The 18,862-nt window shown below is 41.1% G+C and overlaps 1 protein-coding gene across 3 annotated transcripts in view; it reads left to right on the top strand.

The window, feature by feature from the left end:
• Positions 1-18,862, top strand: part of kaznb (kazrin, periplakin interacting protein b) — an 89,023-nt gene that overhangs the window by 8,336 nt on the left and 61,825 nt on the right. For all 3 annotated transcript variants that reach the window (XM_044024296.1, XM_044024298.1, XM_044024297.1), the window contains exon 3: positions 10,709-10,866. In XM_044024296.1, coding sequence (XP_043880231.1) covers positions 10,709-10,866 — 158 coding nt within the window. The remainder of the gene's footprint in view (positions 1-10,708; positions 10,867-18,862) is intronic.

Raw genomic sequence — 18,862 nt, 5'->3', positions numbered from 1 at the left:
CGACATTTTCAGCTTTCTATAAACTTTCCCTCATCCTCTTCCAACTGTAAGGATATCATGTAAATTAAACACGACATCAAAGCGCTGGATTCTTAACCTGAGATGAAGTCATCACTACACAAGCGCGGTCCGTCGCCTCTGGGTCCCCATTGCTCCATCTTCAGCACTCGCTCTGAACGTGTTTTATGACAGTAATCCAACACTGCCGTCTCTCAGGATCTTTGTGGAAGCAGTAAAAATGTACTCCCTGTTCGCTTGTCCTCCACTGTTTTGTAATCCTGTGCACAGCGGCTATCGACCAGCTTCCCTTTCTATGAACCCAGCTGACAAAAAGGCAAATTGCCTCGTATATGGTATACACTGCTGGTTATATATGTGTATGTATATATATTTGAATAGTGTGGCTTCCTGCCAAAATGCCGTTGTTTCGATTCTGACTGTTGCGTGACCGGAGATCTGTAATCTAAGAGACAGCAGCAGTTGTTCCGTGGCGTTCAGTGATGTTCTGACAGGGTGAACACTAATTAGCAAAGCTACGTCGGAACCTCCACGCTCTAAATCTGATCCGCTGTGCTGAGAGCGGGGTACTTTGAGTCCAGAGTGTCTTATAATGTCTCCAGAGAGTGAATATGTAGGGGTGTACAATTCAAATCAGCAGATCTGAGGAGCAATGCATCACCTCTGGCTCATTATTAGCGACTCATGAGATGAAGAGGCTCGTCGTGAAAGTGAGGAGTTCACAAGGAGACGGTGTCTCACTCATAGCACCTCGGCAGAACTTAGTGATGCTCCGCTCAGGTCGCGCGGTGACTGTCCGTGACTTCCACTTCAGACGGATGCAGAGAAGCTAAAGCAAAAACATCAAGAAGAGGCACAGCTCCATCCTTATTAGGAATATGATTCCCCTCGAAATGCATTGCAGCAACTTCCGAGCTCAACTGTGTGTGTGTGTATTGGTTGCAGTCAAACACCCTCGTTACTGAGAATTGAAAGAAAACATTTAAGAGCTAATGACTAGCTGGACTTGATAGAATGTGTTCTTTTTAATAATGTATATCACCAGTGACTCAATGCTGAATGAAAATAACTTTGTGCTGATTAGGGACAGAGATGGAAATGTTCCAACAAGTGAACCGCGTGTGTTTAGAGAAGATGGACAAAGTATTTTCAGGAGATGATTAATGAGGAAAATGTGAGAGAGCGAGAGAGGACAGATGGAGGGGAGCTCGTACCTCAGGAGGTGCAGAGGATTAGTCAGGAGGAAGTGAGGGCAGCTCTGAAGAGGTGGTTGGTTCAGATGAGATGTCGAGGAGAGACACAGAGAGAGCGTTGGACTTTATTTTGTTCAACACAACCTTGGAGACAGGAAAAGGCCTGAGGAACGGAGACAAAGTGCAGTGATGCCAACTCCATCGGGCAGATTTCAGCCCGTCAGATTTTTGCCTTGACATCTGTGAACCAATCATCTTTTTAAACATTTTCCTTCCTTCCTTCCTTCCTTCCTTTGCTTGCTGCGCGGGCATTTAATGTGTGTGAGCGCGACCTGACATTCAGCACTCTAAACTCTCTGCAACTGCATCAAGTGAGTCAGAGAAAGCTGCTGTGAACCTTTAATGCCATTATTACATTATTTATATCTATATATCTTTACTATGGCCACACGGTTGGTGTAGTGGTTAGCACTCTTGCCTTTGCAGCAAGAAGACTCGCGTTCGAGTTGCATGTTCTCCCTGTGTGTGTGTGTGTGTGGGGGGGTTTTCTCCGGGTTCTCCGCTTTCCTCCCACAGTCTAAAAAAATGCAGATTTGGGGATTAGGTAAACTGGACACTTTAAATTGTTGTGAGAGTGAATGGTTGTTTGTCTGTATGTGTCCCTGTGATGGACTGGCGATCTGTCCAGGGTGTGACCCCGCCTTTCGGCCTATGTGAGACTGGCACTCTCATGTGGATTATAAAGGATTAGGAGATGCATGGATGGATGCCTCACCGGATCCCATCAAGACCCACTGCAACCTGATGGGTTAGGTTCAGGCAAATGTTTTGTAATTGCACTGGATTGTGTCACGGTGGCCAACCTCAGCACATTTAAATTTGTCTTTAAAAACCTACCATTACTCCATGGCGTTTAACACCGGTTGAGTTGGACTCCTTTTGCTATGCTCTGCTCTATAAATAAATTTGAGTTGAGGTATGAACCAAAAAACAAATGTTGATCAGGTTCAGGTTGGGCTCAATTCGTACTTCAGGTATTCTAATCCAAAAAAAATACTACTGCAAATGAATCGATTCATTTGCTCCACAAATTTCCAGGAAACAAATGTAAATAGCAGTGTCCTGGTATCCAACGTGACATTTACAGTAAAAAAAGAAATAAAACAAATAAATAAGTATATCAGGGTTTTTTCCACGCATCTTTGTATACGGTTGACCCTGTTGTGAGAGTCTGAGAGTTTCATCAAACACACACACACACACACTGAGCTGAGATCAGAGACCTGGAACACAGACTTTCAGATCAGAGGCAGAGGCAGAGGCTTCATCCACATCAGATCAACAGTTGTGTCAAAATGTTCTTTGCTTCAGAACTCTGGTGTCAGTGTGGACTGAGCTGTTACCCGCTCAGACAAACGCCGTCGATATGCTCGGCGTCATTAAACACGAGTCAGGCCTTTCCTCTCGCCGTGTGAATATGCAGAGCGAGCTCAGTTTGAGTGTTTGATGTCGAGCCTTGAAATAGCAACAGTTTTCTTAAAAAAAAACGAAGGTCCGACTTAGAAATATGGTGAGTTTACTTGCCTTTGAACTCCTGGAGTTGTTTACCGGCACACAAATGTGTGAATGAAAGATAGTGGTAGAGCTAATACCTGCAGTCTGCACACACAGTGGCTCATCTGTCCTCCTCTGAAGTTGAATTCAGAGTATTAAACTGGGTGATAATGATGACGGATTCAAAAGCGTCACCCCCCCGCATAAAAGCCAATTTGAAGTTCAGCTCTGTAATCCCCTCCTGTCTCGTTACAAGTTTGAGAGTTGTGCACAACCTGCCATTGTGCTCTGGTGCAGGGATGCACCGCGGCACTGACCCACTTTCACTCGCCATAAAAGACACAGGTACAGACACTCGCTCACAGACAGTCTTAATTGGCTGCAGTGTCTTGTCGCCAGTGTCACACGTAAGCCTGGCTCTTGAAAATGATTTTCAACCATCGTGTTTGAGCTCATGTTTAGCCCGTGTTTGTGAAACAATGAGAGGATCCTTCTTCACTCTCCTGATCTCAGCTGATGCAGAGACCTTTCCCTCCCCTCTTCAGAGTTTCTCCTTAAAGCTGCAGTGTGTAACTTATTTATTGTTGTTGGTCTGATACAACATTATTTGTATGCCTCTGTCTCTGTCAAGCAATACTATCAAACCTGACCGATGGACCGATACGCAGGGAGTGCAGGGCCACTAAAAACCTGGAAATGATGATGTTCTCAAATATCTTATTTTGTCCACAAACCAATAATGATTTCTTTGTTATGCCGAGCAAAGAAATGAAGAAAAATATTCACATTTAAGAAGCTTAAACGATTGGAAATCTTGTTTTAATCATGAAAAAAGCTTCGAACCGACATAAAATGGACATAAAACAACGTCCCATGTGGAATGAACATGAGATCTAAACACCACAGAGAGTCTGGTGAAATCGCGTTGGATTAATCGATAACCATTGTGTGACCTCTAGTAGGAAGTTGTTTGAATATATCAGATATTTGTTTTGTATTTAAAAGTTGTGCACTGCCATTTTTAAGCTCTTTTTCAAGCGTCGTAACTGTAGTGGAAAATGATCCCACAGTATTCCATCATGATATTCATGATGATATTTCACGGAATTTCAGAGTAAAAGTGCTTGTTTGACATGGAATGATGCAAAATCAAGTCAATTATAATGTGGACAACTGAAATTAAAATACCAAACAAGTCTATTTGTAATTTAATGTGGAATGTAATACATTTAACAACAAATATATTCTGTCTATATTCCATCACTGTGTTGACAGATGTGTTTAAAAGGAGAAGAGGTCATGGGCCATGTTTTGTTTTTATTCAAACATGATATTACCGCGTGCGGTAGAGACGCGGTGTGTAATACAAATGTGTGCAGCTGCTGTCACTGATGCCATGTTTCTCCGCCTCCACAGCTCAACGTTCCCTCCCACTCTTAAAGGACATTTGATGTTCCTGACTGATAATTTCTACACCAGTGGGATCAAAAAAAAAAAGCCATAAGGTCGATTTCTAGTCTGTTATTTATTATTGTCATTACTAGTGCAGTGCCTGTTCAATATGCCTGTTTTCAAGAGGGAGAAGCAGCTGTTTTTGTCATATATATCCGTCATATTTCTACAACGATCTCTTGCAAGTCAGTCCCCGTAATTACCTGCCAGGTTTGAAGCCTGTCCCTATGCAAAGAAAGGCAGAGACAGACCTCGCATGTATAGATGGATTACTGTGTGATTAAGTGCACATTATGTAATTGATGCTATTAGGGGTCACTCAGTGAAAACCAGAAGAAAAAGACCTGGTTTAATGACATTCAGAGACAGCGTGGGATCATGGGAAGTGGTATTTTGCTTGATTCCCATGTAGAGCTTCAGTTGCAGATCATGCAGCAAAAACAACCACACAATAAAATGATAAAACAAGACAACGCACTGGATAACTAGTAGTACCAAATATTTCTGTCCTCACGCTGATATCTCATATGGGTTAGTTAAAGCAGATGACGTCATTAAAAGGCTAATTAAACCGTCTGTGGCCTTGAATAGAAACGTGTGTTTCTACTGATTTAAAGAGTGTTGGAAGCATGTAAGTATTCTCCATAATTTGATATCTTAAATTCTACCATTATCATAGATTATCATAGAGGCTCCGTCCCTAAAAACAATCCCTTAAAATAATTCTGGTATCTCATCCTGACCAGACACCAGATATCAACCTGAGCTGCTCTGTAAATGAATTATGTGACGATGGACCAGTGTCTCTTTTTCTCAGCTGAGCGGGGATTTTTTTGTGTGAGAGCATTTGATCATCAGGTGTTGAAGAGGAGCCCTCAGGTAATGGACATCCTGGGTGTGTGTGTGTGTGTGTTAGTTATACGTCACATATTCAGGCTTTAAAATATGCATTTTTTCTCGTCTTATGTGTTGTTGAGTCAAAGTTATGATTCATTTGATATCACATTTTTAATAGCGATATAAAGTAGCAATACTTGTGCAGACGTCACATAATAGAGTGTTTTTCTTTTGTTTTTGTTCATAAACACGAGGCATGTGAACTTTGAACTGTGACGTGTTTCCAAATTTCACAAATTCAATCCTATTTTTAACATTTTCAGTACTTTTTTGCTCAGGTGTGTTTATATAGTTGGTGAAAATTACATTTTTTCTTTGACTCCTTAAGGAGGAGAAATTGTGCGTCAGTGATGATCTGTTGTTGTTCTCACTAGGTGGCACACTGATCAAAGTTATGCAAAAATAACACAGTGCAGGGCAATTTAACCTGGCGTTTTGACCATATTTTTATTCTAGATCAGTAAAAAAAAAGACTCAGTGTTCTGTGGGAGATAATTCCATTTTTCCTTGTTAAAAGTCCTGGCTGCAGAGTTGTTTCTCAGATGAAAGGTTAATATGAATGAAACTGGATTTCTTGTAATCAATTATTTAATACAGTTTGCCTTTTGATATTTTTGCATCAGCTTTCCTGAGAGAGCGCCATGGCCTTATTATGATGGATGTTTGCGACGGGTCGATCACGTGAACGTGCCTCAGTTACCGCTCGGGCCAGGTGTGTCTGTGAGACATTTAAATTCACTCATTTCATGTGGTTGGTCGTATGTATCAAAGCAGCCAGGTGGTGGCAATGTTGCTGTGGGCAAAGTTAAACTCCCCTCTGCAGTTAAACCCCCCCCCCCCCTCTCTGGATCTCTGTGCTGTAACACAGAGCCAGTTATCACACTGACATGCAGCTTTCGTCATCCCAAAGGTTTCCACCTCTGCTAATAATTTACGAACGCCCTCTTGAAGGTCAAAGGGGAAATGCGTGCTGTACATTTATACATTACAGATATTGTCTTGAAAGACACCCTCTAAGAAGAAGAACTCTATATTCCTCTCGTTTAGTGTCATTTGTTGATTTGTATGATATAAAACACTTCCTCCGACTAAAAAAGAACATGATTAACATTAACTCAGCAGTGTAGGATTCTGCCACAGGAAATGTAGTTATTTTATTATAGGAAAGAGTGGGAGGTTATGACAGACTCTCCTTATTTGGTTATCGCCGTTGTTCCTGTCCCTCACGAGTCACAAGTGCAAACGTCATCATTCAGGATGATATTGTTGGACCACTGAGTTTGGGTTTTTGCACCAGTCCACTCACCTTAATCCCATCAAACACCTTTGGAATGCAAATTGAATGAGTCAGGTCTTTTTGAACAGAAGAAAAAAGGTCAACGTTCAATCTCTTTGTCTTCGATCTCGTCTGTAATAGATGAATGAGAGCAAGAGGAGGAAAGCGTCACACACTGAGAGGATCCTTATAGAGCCGATTCAAGTCCAGAGCTGTTCATCAACCACATGTACTTGTAATTTGAGCTGTCCTTGCACATTTGGCCGTATAACATATACACCCTATGATGTAGACTATACAATGAGATAGTCACACAGGCATAAAAAGAGATAAATCTGATGTGTCACACAAATGTTTTTGTTTCAGATTAGCATTCAGTGTCTGTTTTTGTCTCTCTCAGTGTCAGTTGTCATTTTTCCACTTTTTATTCCCCGTTCTGTTGTGGTGAACATCTGCAGGAAGAACCGCCTCTTGTCTTGCATCGTTGTGAGGATGTTTCTCAAGGTTTTTACTGTCATGGCTTTGACAGCTTTTAGAAAAGTGTAAGGAACGGGGAACATATTTTGATTATTTTTGGGAGCCGTTGTATCCTGAAGACAGTTGGAATATGTGGAAGTCCTGCATGTTCACCTTATACTGCAATATGAAAACGTATTTACAAAAATCAAACAATTATTTGTTTTGTGGCATTGTCTGACTAAGATTGTAATGTTAAAAATTTGCTCTAGTGAGGCCGTGTCAGTCGCTCCATCACAATTCAAAGGCTTGCCACTGATTTTGGTGCAGACGTTTCTGTTTTTACAGGATCGTTTGTCCTCTGTAACAGACACCAGGTCAAATTTCTATGTTGATCAGTATTTAATTTAATGATAAGAATCTCTGCACACGCTTAACATTCCCTTCAGCCCCGAGCTGTGCTCCGTGTTAAGTGCCGAAATAAAAGTGGCAGCCTGTTAAAATAAAATCCTCATTGTTGTGATCATTAAAACCAGCGCATTGGCATTGACATTGTTGACAATGACAATGTTCACGTTTTAGTTTGCAGAGTATTATTGGAGGAAGGAAGGGATGCGTCCTGCGACCTTAGCTGACTCCTTTGCTCCTATCTCCTCGTGGATATCTGAGATCCTCACCATATGTCTAAGGCTTTAGCGCAGCCTCGCTGCAGAGGAAACTTATTTCATCTGCTTGTAACCTGAAACTCATGATCATATACAGTAGGTGAAGGTTGCAGCACACATCACCTGGTGAGAGCTCTGGTTTCTGGTCGAAAATCGCCGATCTCAGACTTTCATCCCTGCCTCAGTGTGTAGGTCGCGGTTTTAATGCGGAGAACATCGGTTTGTTGTTTGTAAGAACAACAAAAAAGTATTGGAATTGGAGACAAGTGGCAACGTTCAGACAGTACTTTCAGCAGATTATACAAACATCTTCACAGTCGCTCTGTAGAGACATTTTGCTTTTCTTTGGATGAAAGAGTCCAGGTGATCCGTCTGCACACAGTGATGCAGAACAATGAGTCAAACAACAAAATTACAGGCTTGTGTTGCTGCTGTCAGATACATGGAAGGATTCGGCAAAGCAAAGTTTGGTAAGCTACTGTAGATCTGTTCAAATCCTCACGTTTGAACAAACTTGAGCTTATAGCTTTGCCGTGGCATATTCCGCCGCATTGTAGATTCAGTACCTTTTATTCTGTGTTGTGTAGCACTGGTTTCGGTTCCACGCAGGCTTTTGTTCCGCAGCAAGACGGTGTTGTTCGAATTCAAATGCTTTCTCTTGGGAGTTCCTCAGATTCTCGCACATGCTCGGCATCTTCTCGTGCAGCTCTGGGCCTCCTGTGGTTGTCTAACTGTTACTGTCGTCCCCAAGGTGAGCTGAAGCCAAAGAGTCATTTTAATATTTCTCTTCATCACGAGATGGATGGATGAACTCATTTCAATATAATACTCTGTCCTCACGTTTGACTTTAAGGAAAAAACAAACCCAAAGAGCTCCCTTGATCATATTTTGTATGATTTCATAAACCAACAATTATATATAGACACTGAAATGGAGGGATTTCATGATACAAAGAAGCTTTTTTTTTTTTTTTTATGGGACTGTGCAGGCTGTCAAGACACCAACATGCCTCATTAGAGTTCATTGTTAATGTTGTTGCCGCTCCTGGTGGGCAGCAACAAAGATTGTAATGAGCTGTCCACATCTCAGCCACAGACAGCGTTGGGCCACCTGTGAGTGGGAGTGCTTTACACAAAAGAGCACAATATTCTTCTGATTTAAATAATTGCTCCGAAACATGCTTCGCGATGGCTGACACACCGTATAAAACGCTGTGAAGAATGACCGAAAGATTAAGTTACTGCATACTGTACTTGCTATAATGTGCTTGTGAATACTTTGAGAGTGGTTATCTTGCTGTCAGTTGATGTCAGATCTGCCTGCAAAAGAGAAAAAGAGAAGGATTGCAGGTTACGTTCTAATTTCACATGTGAGAAGCCTCCACTTCTTAAAAATGGTTCAACAAATGAAATCCCTGTTGCTTCTCTTTCATGTATTTGACCCAATGCATGCAGATATGGTGCGGTCAGAGCGCTCAGCGTCAATGTTGTGCGTTCGTGGATCCGCCTGTTTGCTCAATCCTGTATCACAGTGCGGGATTAAAAAAGCACAGAGTGAGGATTGAAAGTGAAAGCAGAGAGGGGGGCGTGTGCGACTTTGACAGCATGTCATTTGCAGCAGCAGCAGCAGCAGCAGCGGTCACTGCCTGACGTCTTTGGTCATTTCTAAAAGCCGAAAGTGAAATTTAAATCCAATCATCAACCTGTGTTGTAAATATTCTATTCCCACCTCCACCCTGTGCTGTTGTGATATATGCTGTGCCGGCTGCGGGTGCTGCTGTAACGTCATAAACATGTCTCTTTTCCGCCGTGCTACTGCAGTTCAAGAGGAGGCTGAACTGTGTGGCCGTAAATCTCCGATCACTCGGCTGAAACCACGACCTTGGTCGTCGTCAGTGAGTCCAACGTCCCCTCACTCGCCGGCTCTCTTCCCTAAATTGACCTCTCAGCCTCAGAACCAGTGTCCTTATTTTAACCCTCAGCGCTCAGGTGCATTCGTGTTAATTTGCCATGGGAATAATACACAACTCCTTATATGGACATCCTGGGTGTGTGTGTGTGTTTATCGGTCACATATTCAGGCTTTAAGAAAAAAATGCATTTTTTCCCTTCTTCTTACATTTTGTTATGATGTTATGATTAATTTTACATTGCAATTTTAGTAGTGATCTAAAGTAGCAATAATTATGCAGAAGTCACAAAATTAGACTGTTTTTCTTTTCTTTTTGTTCATAAAAACGAGCAAAACCAAGTGAACTTTGAACTGTGACGTATTTCCAAATGTCACAAATTCAATCCCATTTTAAACATTTTGAATACTTTTTGCTCAGGTGTGTTTATATAGTTGGTGGAAATGAAAAAGACATCTGATCCTCAGATTGCCAAAAAAAGGATATAAGACACTCTATATTGCACATTCTTATACACACACTGTATATACTGTACGTTTAAACATAGTAATGTAACTGCCAGAAATGCTCCGTGTTCTCAGGGTTAAATATCCCACTTTTGATGTGACCAATGTTGTAAAAGATGAATTAGTCAGTCATCTGCTCAGTTTTGAGATTCAACAAGAGTTAATCTTCATTTCTTATAACAATCTGTTTTTAGTGTGATTATGTTTGTTGTGATATAACGTCACCCATGGATCTGGGATGTGCTCATAGCTGATGGGGGACAAACAAACCAAAATATCCTCCTTGTAACTGTGTGTTTTTGCTTGTATTGATCAAACATTTCTACATTGCCACCCACAGGCTCTGTCCAAAGAGCTTAACGGTGGCAACTCAGAGCAAAACTCTGAGCAAGACATTTGTGAACAGCCAAATTGTGTTGATGTGTACTCTAACTGAAGACAAACAAACATTCTTCATGAAGGCTGCCTCCATGAGAAAAGGGATTATATGCTTTAATGGCTTGAATGTGTGTGTGTGTGCGACTGTGTCTTGGTAATGGATTTAGCCTAATGAGGCCATCTTGTCTAAAAGAGGGATTATTCTGAGGGAAAAGAGCACTGAAAACGACTCAACTGTGGCCGTGGATAAAGGAAATGTCTCACGTCTGAGCCACAAAGTCCCACCAGTGTCGGAGGAAACCAAACATCAACCACACACTTTGGAGCCTGAAAGAAAGACACACACAGATGCTTATGTTCCGCCGTGTTCACATGTGTTTTCTGTCTTTTGAATCTGTTGCAGCCGTCCAGTCTCTCAACAGCTTGAACGACCAGATTGCTCAGTTCGTGGTGACCAGACCTTGCAGCCTGACTGATGAGGATGAGGCCTTCATACCGGGAGAGCGCGACACCTTGAGGAAGTCCATGACCCTGATGAGACACCTGCTCATGGACGCCCAGGTATGACGCTGATCGGCTGTTTACATCCTTGATCCCGATCCAATACTTGTATTTGCCCTAGATAAGAGATCTGCACTGTACACTATTTTTTAAATAATGGTCACTGTCGTTGACATTTAGAGAGAAAGAGCAACAGACTCCTCTGTCATCTGTCTGTACAGCCGGCTACAGGTGTATACTGCTGGAGGAGAGAGATGGGGGAGGGTGGGAGTGTCACCAGCTATCTCTCTGTTCTCTCTTTGTGTACATATGTCGTTAAACTGCGACCAAAATGGTGAAAATGTCTCGAGCTCTACATGTTTATTGAACGGGTGGTTTGATACGACGGCGTTTATGTTTATGTTCTGCACGAACACTCACAAAGGAGACATTGTAAACACAAGTTATAGTGACTGTGTGTGTGTGTGTGTGTGTGTGTGTCAGAGAGAGAGAGATTATAGAAATGTACAAATATACCAACAATCGCATCATTCCGCTGCAGTCTACGGCTGAAACACTGCAGCTATACAGTGGCATAAACCCATGGTTCTCAAACTGTGGTACATGTACAGCAGTATGCAAGCTTCCTGTAGAAATAATCAGTACGTTTACACACACAGTTTAAACATGCTAAGGCCTTATTATCCATCCATCTTCTACCACTCTATCCTCCACATGAGGGTCACACGGGGGCGCCATCACAGGGACACATATAGAGACACTCACAGTCAATTCAGAGTGTCCAATTCCAATTATCTAATAATTAGAGTCACCTTATCTCTCGCTATCAGTGTGTGTGAAGTATATGTGAGGAAGAGGAGGGAGTAAACCCGCCTCCACTGCTGAGTTTGTATACTTTGTACTACTGTATTTTAACGTCGGCGATAATCGAGCTACTTCAAGAGCTCAATATTTTCTCAGGTGGAATGAAAATGTTTGAGAGGGGATGCGATTGTCGGTCTCCGATCACGTAACGACTCCTCAGATAAAGTGAAATAAATCCAAACGTGTTACAGTAAAGTCACTGCAGAACTCGGACGATATGATAATTCATCCTCACAGTGTTGTAACATCTGTCCTCCTATTTATATTCCCTCTACATGTTGATGAATGTTGGTGGAATCTTGACACTGTGATGTATTCGGGTCATCCATTAGCACCGTCGCACCCCTGCATGATGGATTCCGACTTCCCCCCTCCGTTTTCCTGGAGATATTTTCTCCAACACGGTGTCATTGATTAAAAGGACGGTAATTCGGCAAAAGGCCAGTGTGCCTGTGCCTCAGCTCAGTGGTGTGCAAGGTGAAATGAAGGATGGTTAGCCCGCAGTCAGCTTTTTTGTGTGACGTCAGGAATATAGCGTTCGGGAAGTGATGGATGAGTGTGAAACTAATACGAAGATAGGACGACGACTATCTCTCAGTTGTACTTTGCGAGGGGAAAAAAAGTTTGTTTGTAGTTCATAGTTAAGTGTTGAACTCAGACACCAGTCTGCGTGATAGATTTCTGTGGGTGTCAGACTCTACACCTGCAACCTGTCCTTTATTTTCCCCTGTCAAACTGGAGGGCTTGTCCCTGTGATCATGATGACATGTAACTGACAGTTGTTATGTCCACGGACGTTTTCATCATTCATATTTATGTCAGAAATGCGTTGGATTTTGTCATAAAATGACCATAATGTGTCAACGGAGATTTGATTGGCATCTGACTCTGACAATGTTGTGCACACGTTGCATCAGGTCCGGATTTTTGTGAGTTTAGAATGGTGATTATAGTGTTTGCATTGTGTTTGCGCCTCTATTTTTATTAGACGAGAACAGTGTGCCGAAGCATTGGCGGCAGGTTTCTCACCTCTGGTTTGAAATGATGGCGACATACTATGTATCAGCTGGAGCTAATTATTGATATTATTATTATTATTATTATTATTAATAATAATAATAATAATAATAATAATAATAATAATGATAATAATAATATTATGAATAATAATAAAAATAATAATAACAATAATACAAATAATTCTAATTAACTTATTAGACCACACTGCACCGTCCAATTTGATTGTCTTTAATTGAATTAAATTACATTTTGTTCAATTATATGTAAGGTGACCTTGACTGTCGAGAAATGCACCAAACTGTAGTATTATTATTATTGTTAATCGACCTAAACAAAAGTGGCTAGGGCTGTAACTAACGATTATTTTCATTACCGATTAATCTGATCGATTTTCTCGATTGATCGATTACGTAAAATGTCAGAAAATGTTGAAAAATGTTGATCTTTGTTTCCCAAATCTGGAAATGATGATGGATGATATTCTTGAATGTCTTATTTTGTCCACAATCCAAAATGATTCAGTTTTAATGATTAGTGGATGGAGCAAAGAAACCAGAAAATATTCACATTTAAGAAGCTTTTTTTCATTTATTGAAAGAACACTCAATCTGATTCATTGATTATCAAAGTAGTTGAAATTGCAATAAAAATAAATAATAAATAATAGCGCGGCACAGTTCATTTGCTGTTCCATTAGTGATAGTACCTGGTACTTTTTTTAGTACCTGCTCAGACGAGGTTCCAAGCGAGCTGAGTGCTGTCACAAGAATCAAAACCGAACAATGCCGGACTGTAGATCAGTTTAAAAGACTTAACAACCCTGAAAACGGGGTTTAATCTCCAACATTTAGCAAAGGAAATGTCTAAAATCTCATCCTTTCACAGAGGAGTCTGGTGTGTTTAGCTGCATCGCTGTGTCCGACGGAGTCTGTGCTCGAGTCATGAAGGAAGAGCTGAGCAAATCTTTTTTAATTAACTGATTCTAATGATTCACTTACATCGAAAACACCTTCTCTGCAAGTCACTAGTCACTCGTTTGTGTGTGTCGCGTATAAACAAAGGCGGAAACCATCGACATAATATTGTAAAAACTGCTTTATAATGGTGCTTTGGAGGTTGTGAACAAATTGCTTTTTTTCCCACCTTCCCACACAAATCCAATTAAAGTTAGAGTTTATTTAACTTTCAGATGTTAGAAGATGAAGCTAATTAAACACAAGTTGTTTTTTTAAAGACTTTCGGTTCAATATAACCAGACTCTATAATTAATTTGTTTGCAACGCGGTCTCTACATATTCCACATTATCTGATTTATCTCACTGTCGTCACACAGACAACAGCGCGACAGATGCAACGATTTGTGCCGTATCACGCGTCACATTTCCGAGTCCTTTGTGTCTCACAGGTCAAAGTCAAGCGCGATCCCGCTCCTCGTATGCTGTACATGGAGCATGGCTCATCCAAATGTATGCAGAGTAGAATTTCTGCTGTCATATGGAATATAAAATAAGTCCAGATCTCAGATTCTCTTCTGGTCTCAGGTTTCCAAGTGCTATTCTCAGTTCAGTGGAGGCAGCTCAACCAGGCTGCTGTCACTGGTGTACAGAGACTTTTACAACAAAATTAGAAAGAAGAAAATATTTCTGCCAGTTAAGAAACCCTGATGTTTCCTATTATATTTGCATTTTACAACAAACGGCTTAGTCTTTCTGTGGGATTTGTGAAGGAAGCGTCATCTCATGAATTCAATATACCATTTTCAAGTTCACAGCCACTAAGAGGAGGAAAATTAATTTAGAAGGGATTTGAATAGTTTCTCTTTGAATGCTGTCCCAGAATTGATTGCCTCATTTGTCATTTGCACAGATGAATTATTTATGTTCCTGTTGCCGTGCTGGGGTAACTAATCAACCGCTTTTCATTGGAGGTGGAAGCTGTGAATTAATGTAGTGGAACCATACACTGCATTAGGTACTTTGGTCGAGGAGTCGGCAGAGCTACAATAGCAGAGTGATGGTGTAATTCCATTATTTTTTAATATGAATGTCTGTGCCCGTGTCAGAAAAGTCACTCTATATAACTCTGATCAAGTTAAAGGACTTTACCCGAGGAAACATCAGGCTTGATGTCACTTTTATTGTTATTATTAGGGAAGCTGCACAGTATTATTGCCATGATTCATGGCTGAGGCATGGTATGCTTTTTTTGGAAGTCATGAAAGGTCCTTTCTGTATGAATTTGTGACATCTGATGATGGGACTGCACATTTAGGACGACTTCAGTGGCCTTCACAAGCCAGAACTTATGTAAACACTCTTTCACAACTCTCTCCACTCTTTCGTTCTCTCGGGCATCTCTCCCCTCCCTTCTTTTGTTGGTTCATGTGTTTTTATAATTTATGTGGGCAGAGACATTCTTTTGTTTTCATATGTAGCTTCTGCTTTAAAACAAAAGGACACGTCTGTTTGGGCTGCTGTAGGAACATTGTGGCGCAAGATGGCAGCCTCTGTAAAGCCAAAGCCTCTTACCTGAAGTACATACAAGGCTTATTCTAAGGATATGAACACCATTTACTCGCGTTACTTAATTGAGTTGGTTTTTTCTGTTCTTATACTTTTTAAAGTCATTCTTAAAATGTGTTATTTAATTTTTACTAAAGTATGTTTTTTTTGGAAGTACTGTACTTTGGAAGTGCTGTATTTTCATTTAAAACAAATCAATAAAATCACGCACTGGAAACTTTGACAGGTGAATGATGAGGACAGGTGAATGATGAGGACAGGTGGATAATGAGGACAGGTGAATGATGATGAGGCTAGATGTATGAATGATGAGGTCAGGTGAATGATGATGAGGACAGGTATGATGATGATGAGGTGGATAAGGAGGACAGGTGAATGATGAGGATAGATGTATGATGATGAGGTCAGGTGAATGATGATGAGGACAGGTGGATAAGGAGGACAGGTGAATATGAGGATGATGTATGAATGATGAGGTCAGGTGAATGATGATGAGGACAGGTGAATGGTGAGGACAGGTGAATGATGAGGATAGATGTATGAATGATGAGGTCAGGTGAATGATGATGAGGACAAGTGAATGGTGAGGATAGATGTATGAATGATGAGGTCAGGTGAATGATGATGAGGACAAGTGAATGGTGAGGACAGGTGGATAATGAGGACAGGTCAATGATGAGGATAGATGTATGAATGATGAGGACAGGTGAATGATGATGAGGTCAGGTGAATGATGATGAGGACAGGTGAATGATGAGGACAGGTGAATGATAATGAGGACAGGTGAATGGTGAGGACAGGTGGATAATGAGGACAGGATGGAATGATGAGGACAGGTGGATGAGGATGGATGTATGAATGGTGAGGACAGGTGAATGATGAGGATAGATGTATGAATGATGAGGACAGGTGGATAATGGACAGGTGAATGATGAGGACAGGTGGATGATGATGATGAGGACAGGTGAATGATGAGGATGGATGTATGAATGATGAGGTCAGGTGAATGATGAGGACAGGTGAATGATGATGAGGTCAGGTGAATGATGATGAGGACAGGTGAATGATGAGGACAGGTGGATAATGAGGACAGGTGAATGATGATGAGGCTAGATGTATGAATGATGAGGTCAGGTGAATTGGCGCTAATTAAGGCCCCTGAGTGAGTGAGAAAGTTAAAACATTTGTGACCTTTGACCCATTTTGACTGATACATTATGTGTTTACATAAGTAAAATGTCAAAATAGTGGTACTTTTACTTGAGTAGAATGTTTTAGTCTCTTTATCTCTTTCCACCTCTGATGTGTACTATATTCATATTCTGTCAATAAACCCTAATAGAGTGCACTGTATCTAATACACTAAATAGAAACACAAATACTTGTAACAGTACATACAGCATTAAAAGTAAAAGTAAATTATTGCTACTGCATCTGCCCACTCTGCTTTTTCAAGGCTCTGGAAACATTCAGCAAATCTAATAGAAGTTCATTTTACACATAAAATTAAAAACTAAAATAAATGTTTAATTCTTTATCATTTTTTGGGCCACTTTTTTTGTTGCAGTGCCACAAATTTCCACTGGGACAGATTTGCCGTAAGGCTGAGTGGCGTCACTGTTGCCATGGTATCATGCTGATCGCTGTAAACAATGAACATCAGCATTGTAACTAACAGCTAACAACTTAGTCGTTCATCCTCTCCAATCACATCATAGGAGAAATAAAACTAAAAAAGTTTCATATGTGCCAGAAATAGATGGTATCTGATTCTGGCAGAGCTGTGTAAGCTGCTACTTCAGTCAATTCAATTACAGCACTGGCAGATCTACTTTAATTCATTATCGAGCAGAGAAGAATTAAAGGAGCAATATGAGTTTGAGCCTGAAAGAAAAGAAACTGGGAGTTGAGATGAACGATTCAGCGAGGTTTGGAGTGACCTGCAGCTGTTGGTGAGAAAACGTCTCTTTCCAAATGTGCTACGTGATGAACTTATAAACTATTTGACACTATTTGAGTGACAGATGAATATAAAGATATAGCCGAGGAAAAAGAGGGCCTGAAACTGAGCTGTGATTTCTTCTTTTTTATCCTTCTCACCCTTTTTGAGTCTGACTGCCTGCAGGAAAAGTAGGTTATCATATACGAGATCCTTTTAAAGTCGGGCTCTCTTTGTTCTGTATATATCTTTGGGTGTTTCGACACAAAGAAACTGTTATCAGTCACAGCTTTCATCTCAAATCTCATTTTCGCAAAGATTTTCCGCGATTCTTTCCTCTGACCATACGGTGTGGAAATCGGTCCCCGCTTAATCCTCTGCATCTATTTCGGTGATACATCCTTTGTGTTAGTGAGAGCTAATGTGGGCTGGACTTCAAAGAGCTGGGCCTGCTCTTTTTTTTCTTTTTTTTCTTTAAACAATTGCAGTTTCAGCTAGTATTTCACCAGGTTTCTATACCTCCCTCAGAAACACCAGGGGAACAAAGATGATTAACGAGTAAACATGAAAATGTAACAGCGCCGACTACAGCGGCGGCTTTAAAGCACATCTGTCTCTGCTGATGATAAAATCACCGCAGATTTATACGTCCTCATGCATGACGGATGAAATTGTTCCTCAAATGCCCCGAAGTAAAAAAAAAAACATGCATTGTTTTCTGACCCCGTCATGTACGCTGTTTTTCTACATCGAGGAGGCATCGCTCAGCAAATCAAACACACCGTGGATATTTTGAGACAACAATATGGCCTCTGTCAGATGAAATGAAGCGCGGCAGACGGTGAGGCTGCATCATCCTTCCTACTCTCCAGAAGCCATCTGTTGATGCAGTTCAGGATGTTTAAATCTGGCCTGTTTGGGAGGTGCATGTTTCTATGGAAACCCCCGAGCACTATCACTTAGCTGATCTGGATCACCGTGCTCATCCTTGCACAGATCAAAGGCGCTCACCTCAATTTCAGAGAGAGTTTGGGTGAGACTAAAAGGCCGTCTGTCGCTGTCGATCCCATCTTGAGTGACAGACACTGTTTGTACTCTTTGCTGCCCTTCTTGTTTGTGTCTGGCCGGTGTGGATAAGCATCTAGGATGCTTCTGCAGGAGGCTGGGACTCAGCATAGCGCTGGCAACGTGTCCTCCTGTGACTATTGCTGCCAAACGCAGAAAAGCTCAAAGTTCCTGGAACAATTTTCACACCAGATATTCTGAGCCACGTTTATTCTGTTTCGAGATTGCAAACTCATCCGTCCCTCAGCTTCTGAGGGTACACTTTGGGACAGGTCATCACTCATTTTATATAATATTATAATTTAAGAGTCACTAATATTATAATCTGCATTTCCTTTGACTGTGGAAGGAAGTTAAAATATCCAAAGAAAACCCTCACGGGCAGGGAGAGAACACAAACTACACAAACTAAATCATTTTCTCCATAATTTAGGTGAGCTTCCTCGTGATGCTGCTGCTGGAACCTGAATAATTCATAAAACGTCCGTTTCTGTACACTCAGCAGACATTGATGGGACATACAGTGACATTGGTGTGTGTGTGTGCCCCCGACTTGACCAAATACCAGTCCTAGCTTCTTCAGTCTCACTTCCTCAGAGGTAGAATTTCTGCAGGGAGGTGAGAAAAATAAGATATATATATATAT

The sequence above is a fragment of the Solea senegalensis genome, linkage group LG4 (genome assembly GCF_019176455.1).
Source record: "Solea senegalensis isolate Sse05_10M linkage group LG4, IFAPA_SoseM_1, whole genome shotgun sequence".
NCBI classification, from domain to species: domain Eukaryota; kingdom Metazoa; phylum Chordata; class Actinopteri; order Pleuronectiformes; family Soleidae; genus Solea; species Solea senegalensis.
The sequence above is the reverse complement of the archived record's forward strand: the minus strand, read 5'-3'. Positions and strand labels throughout refer to the sequence as shown.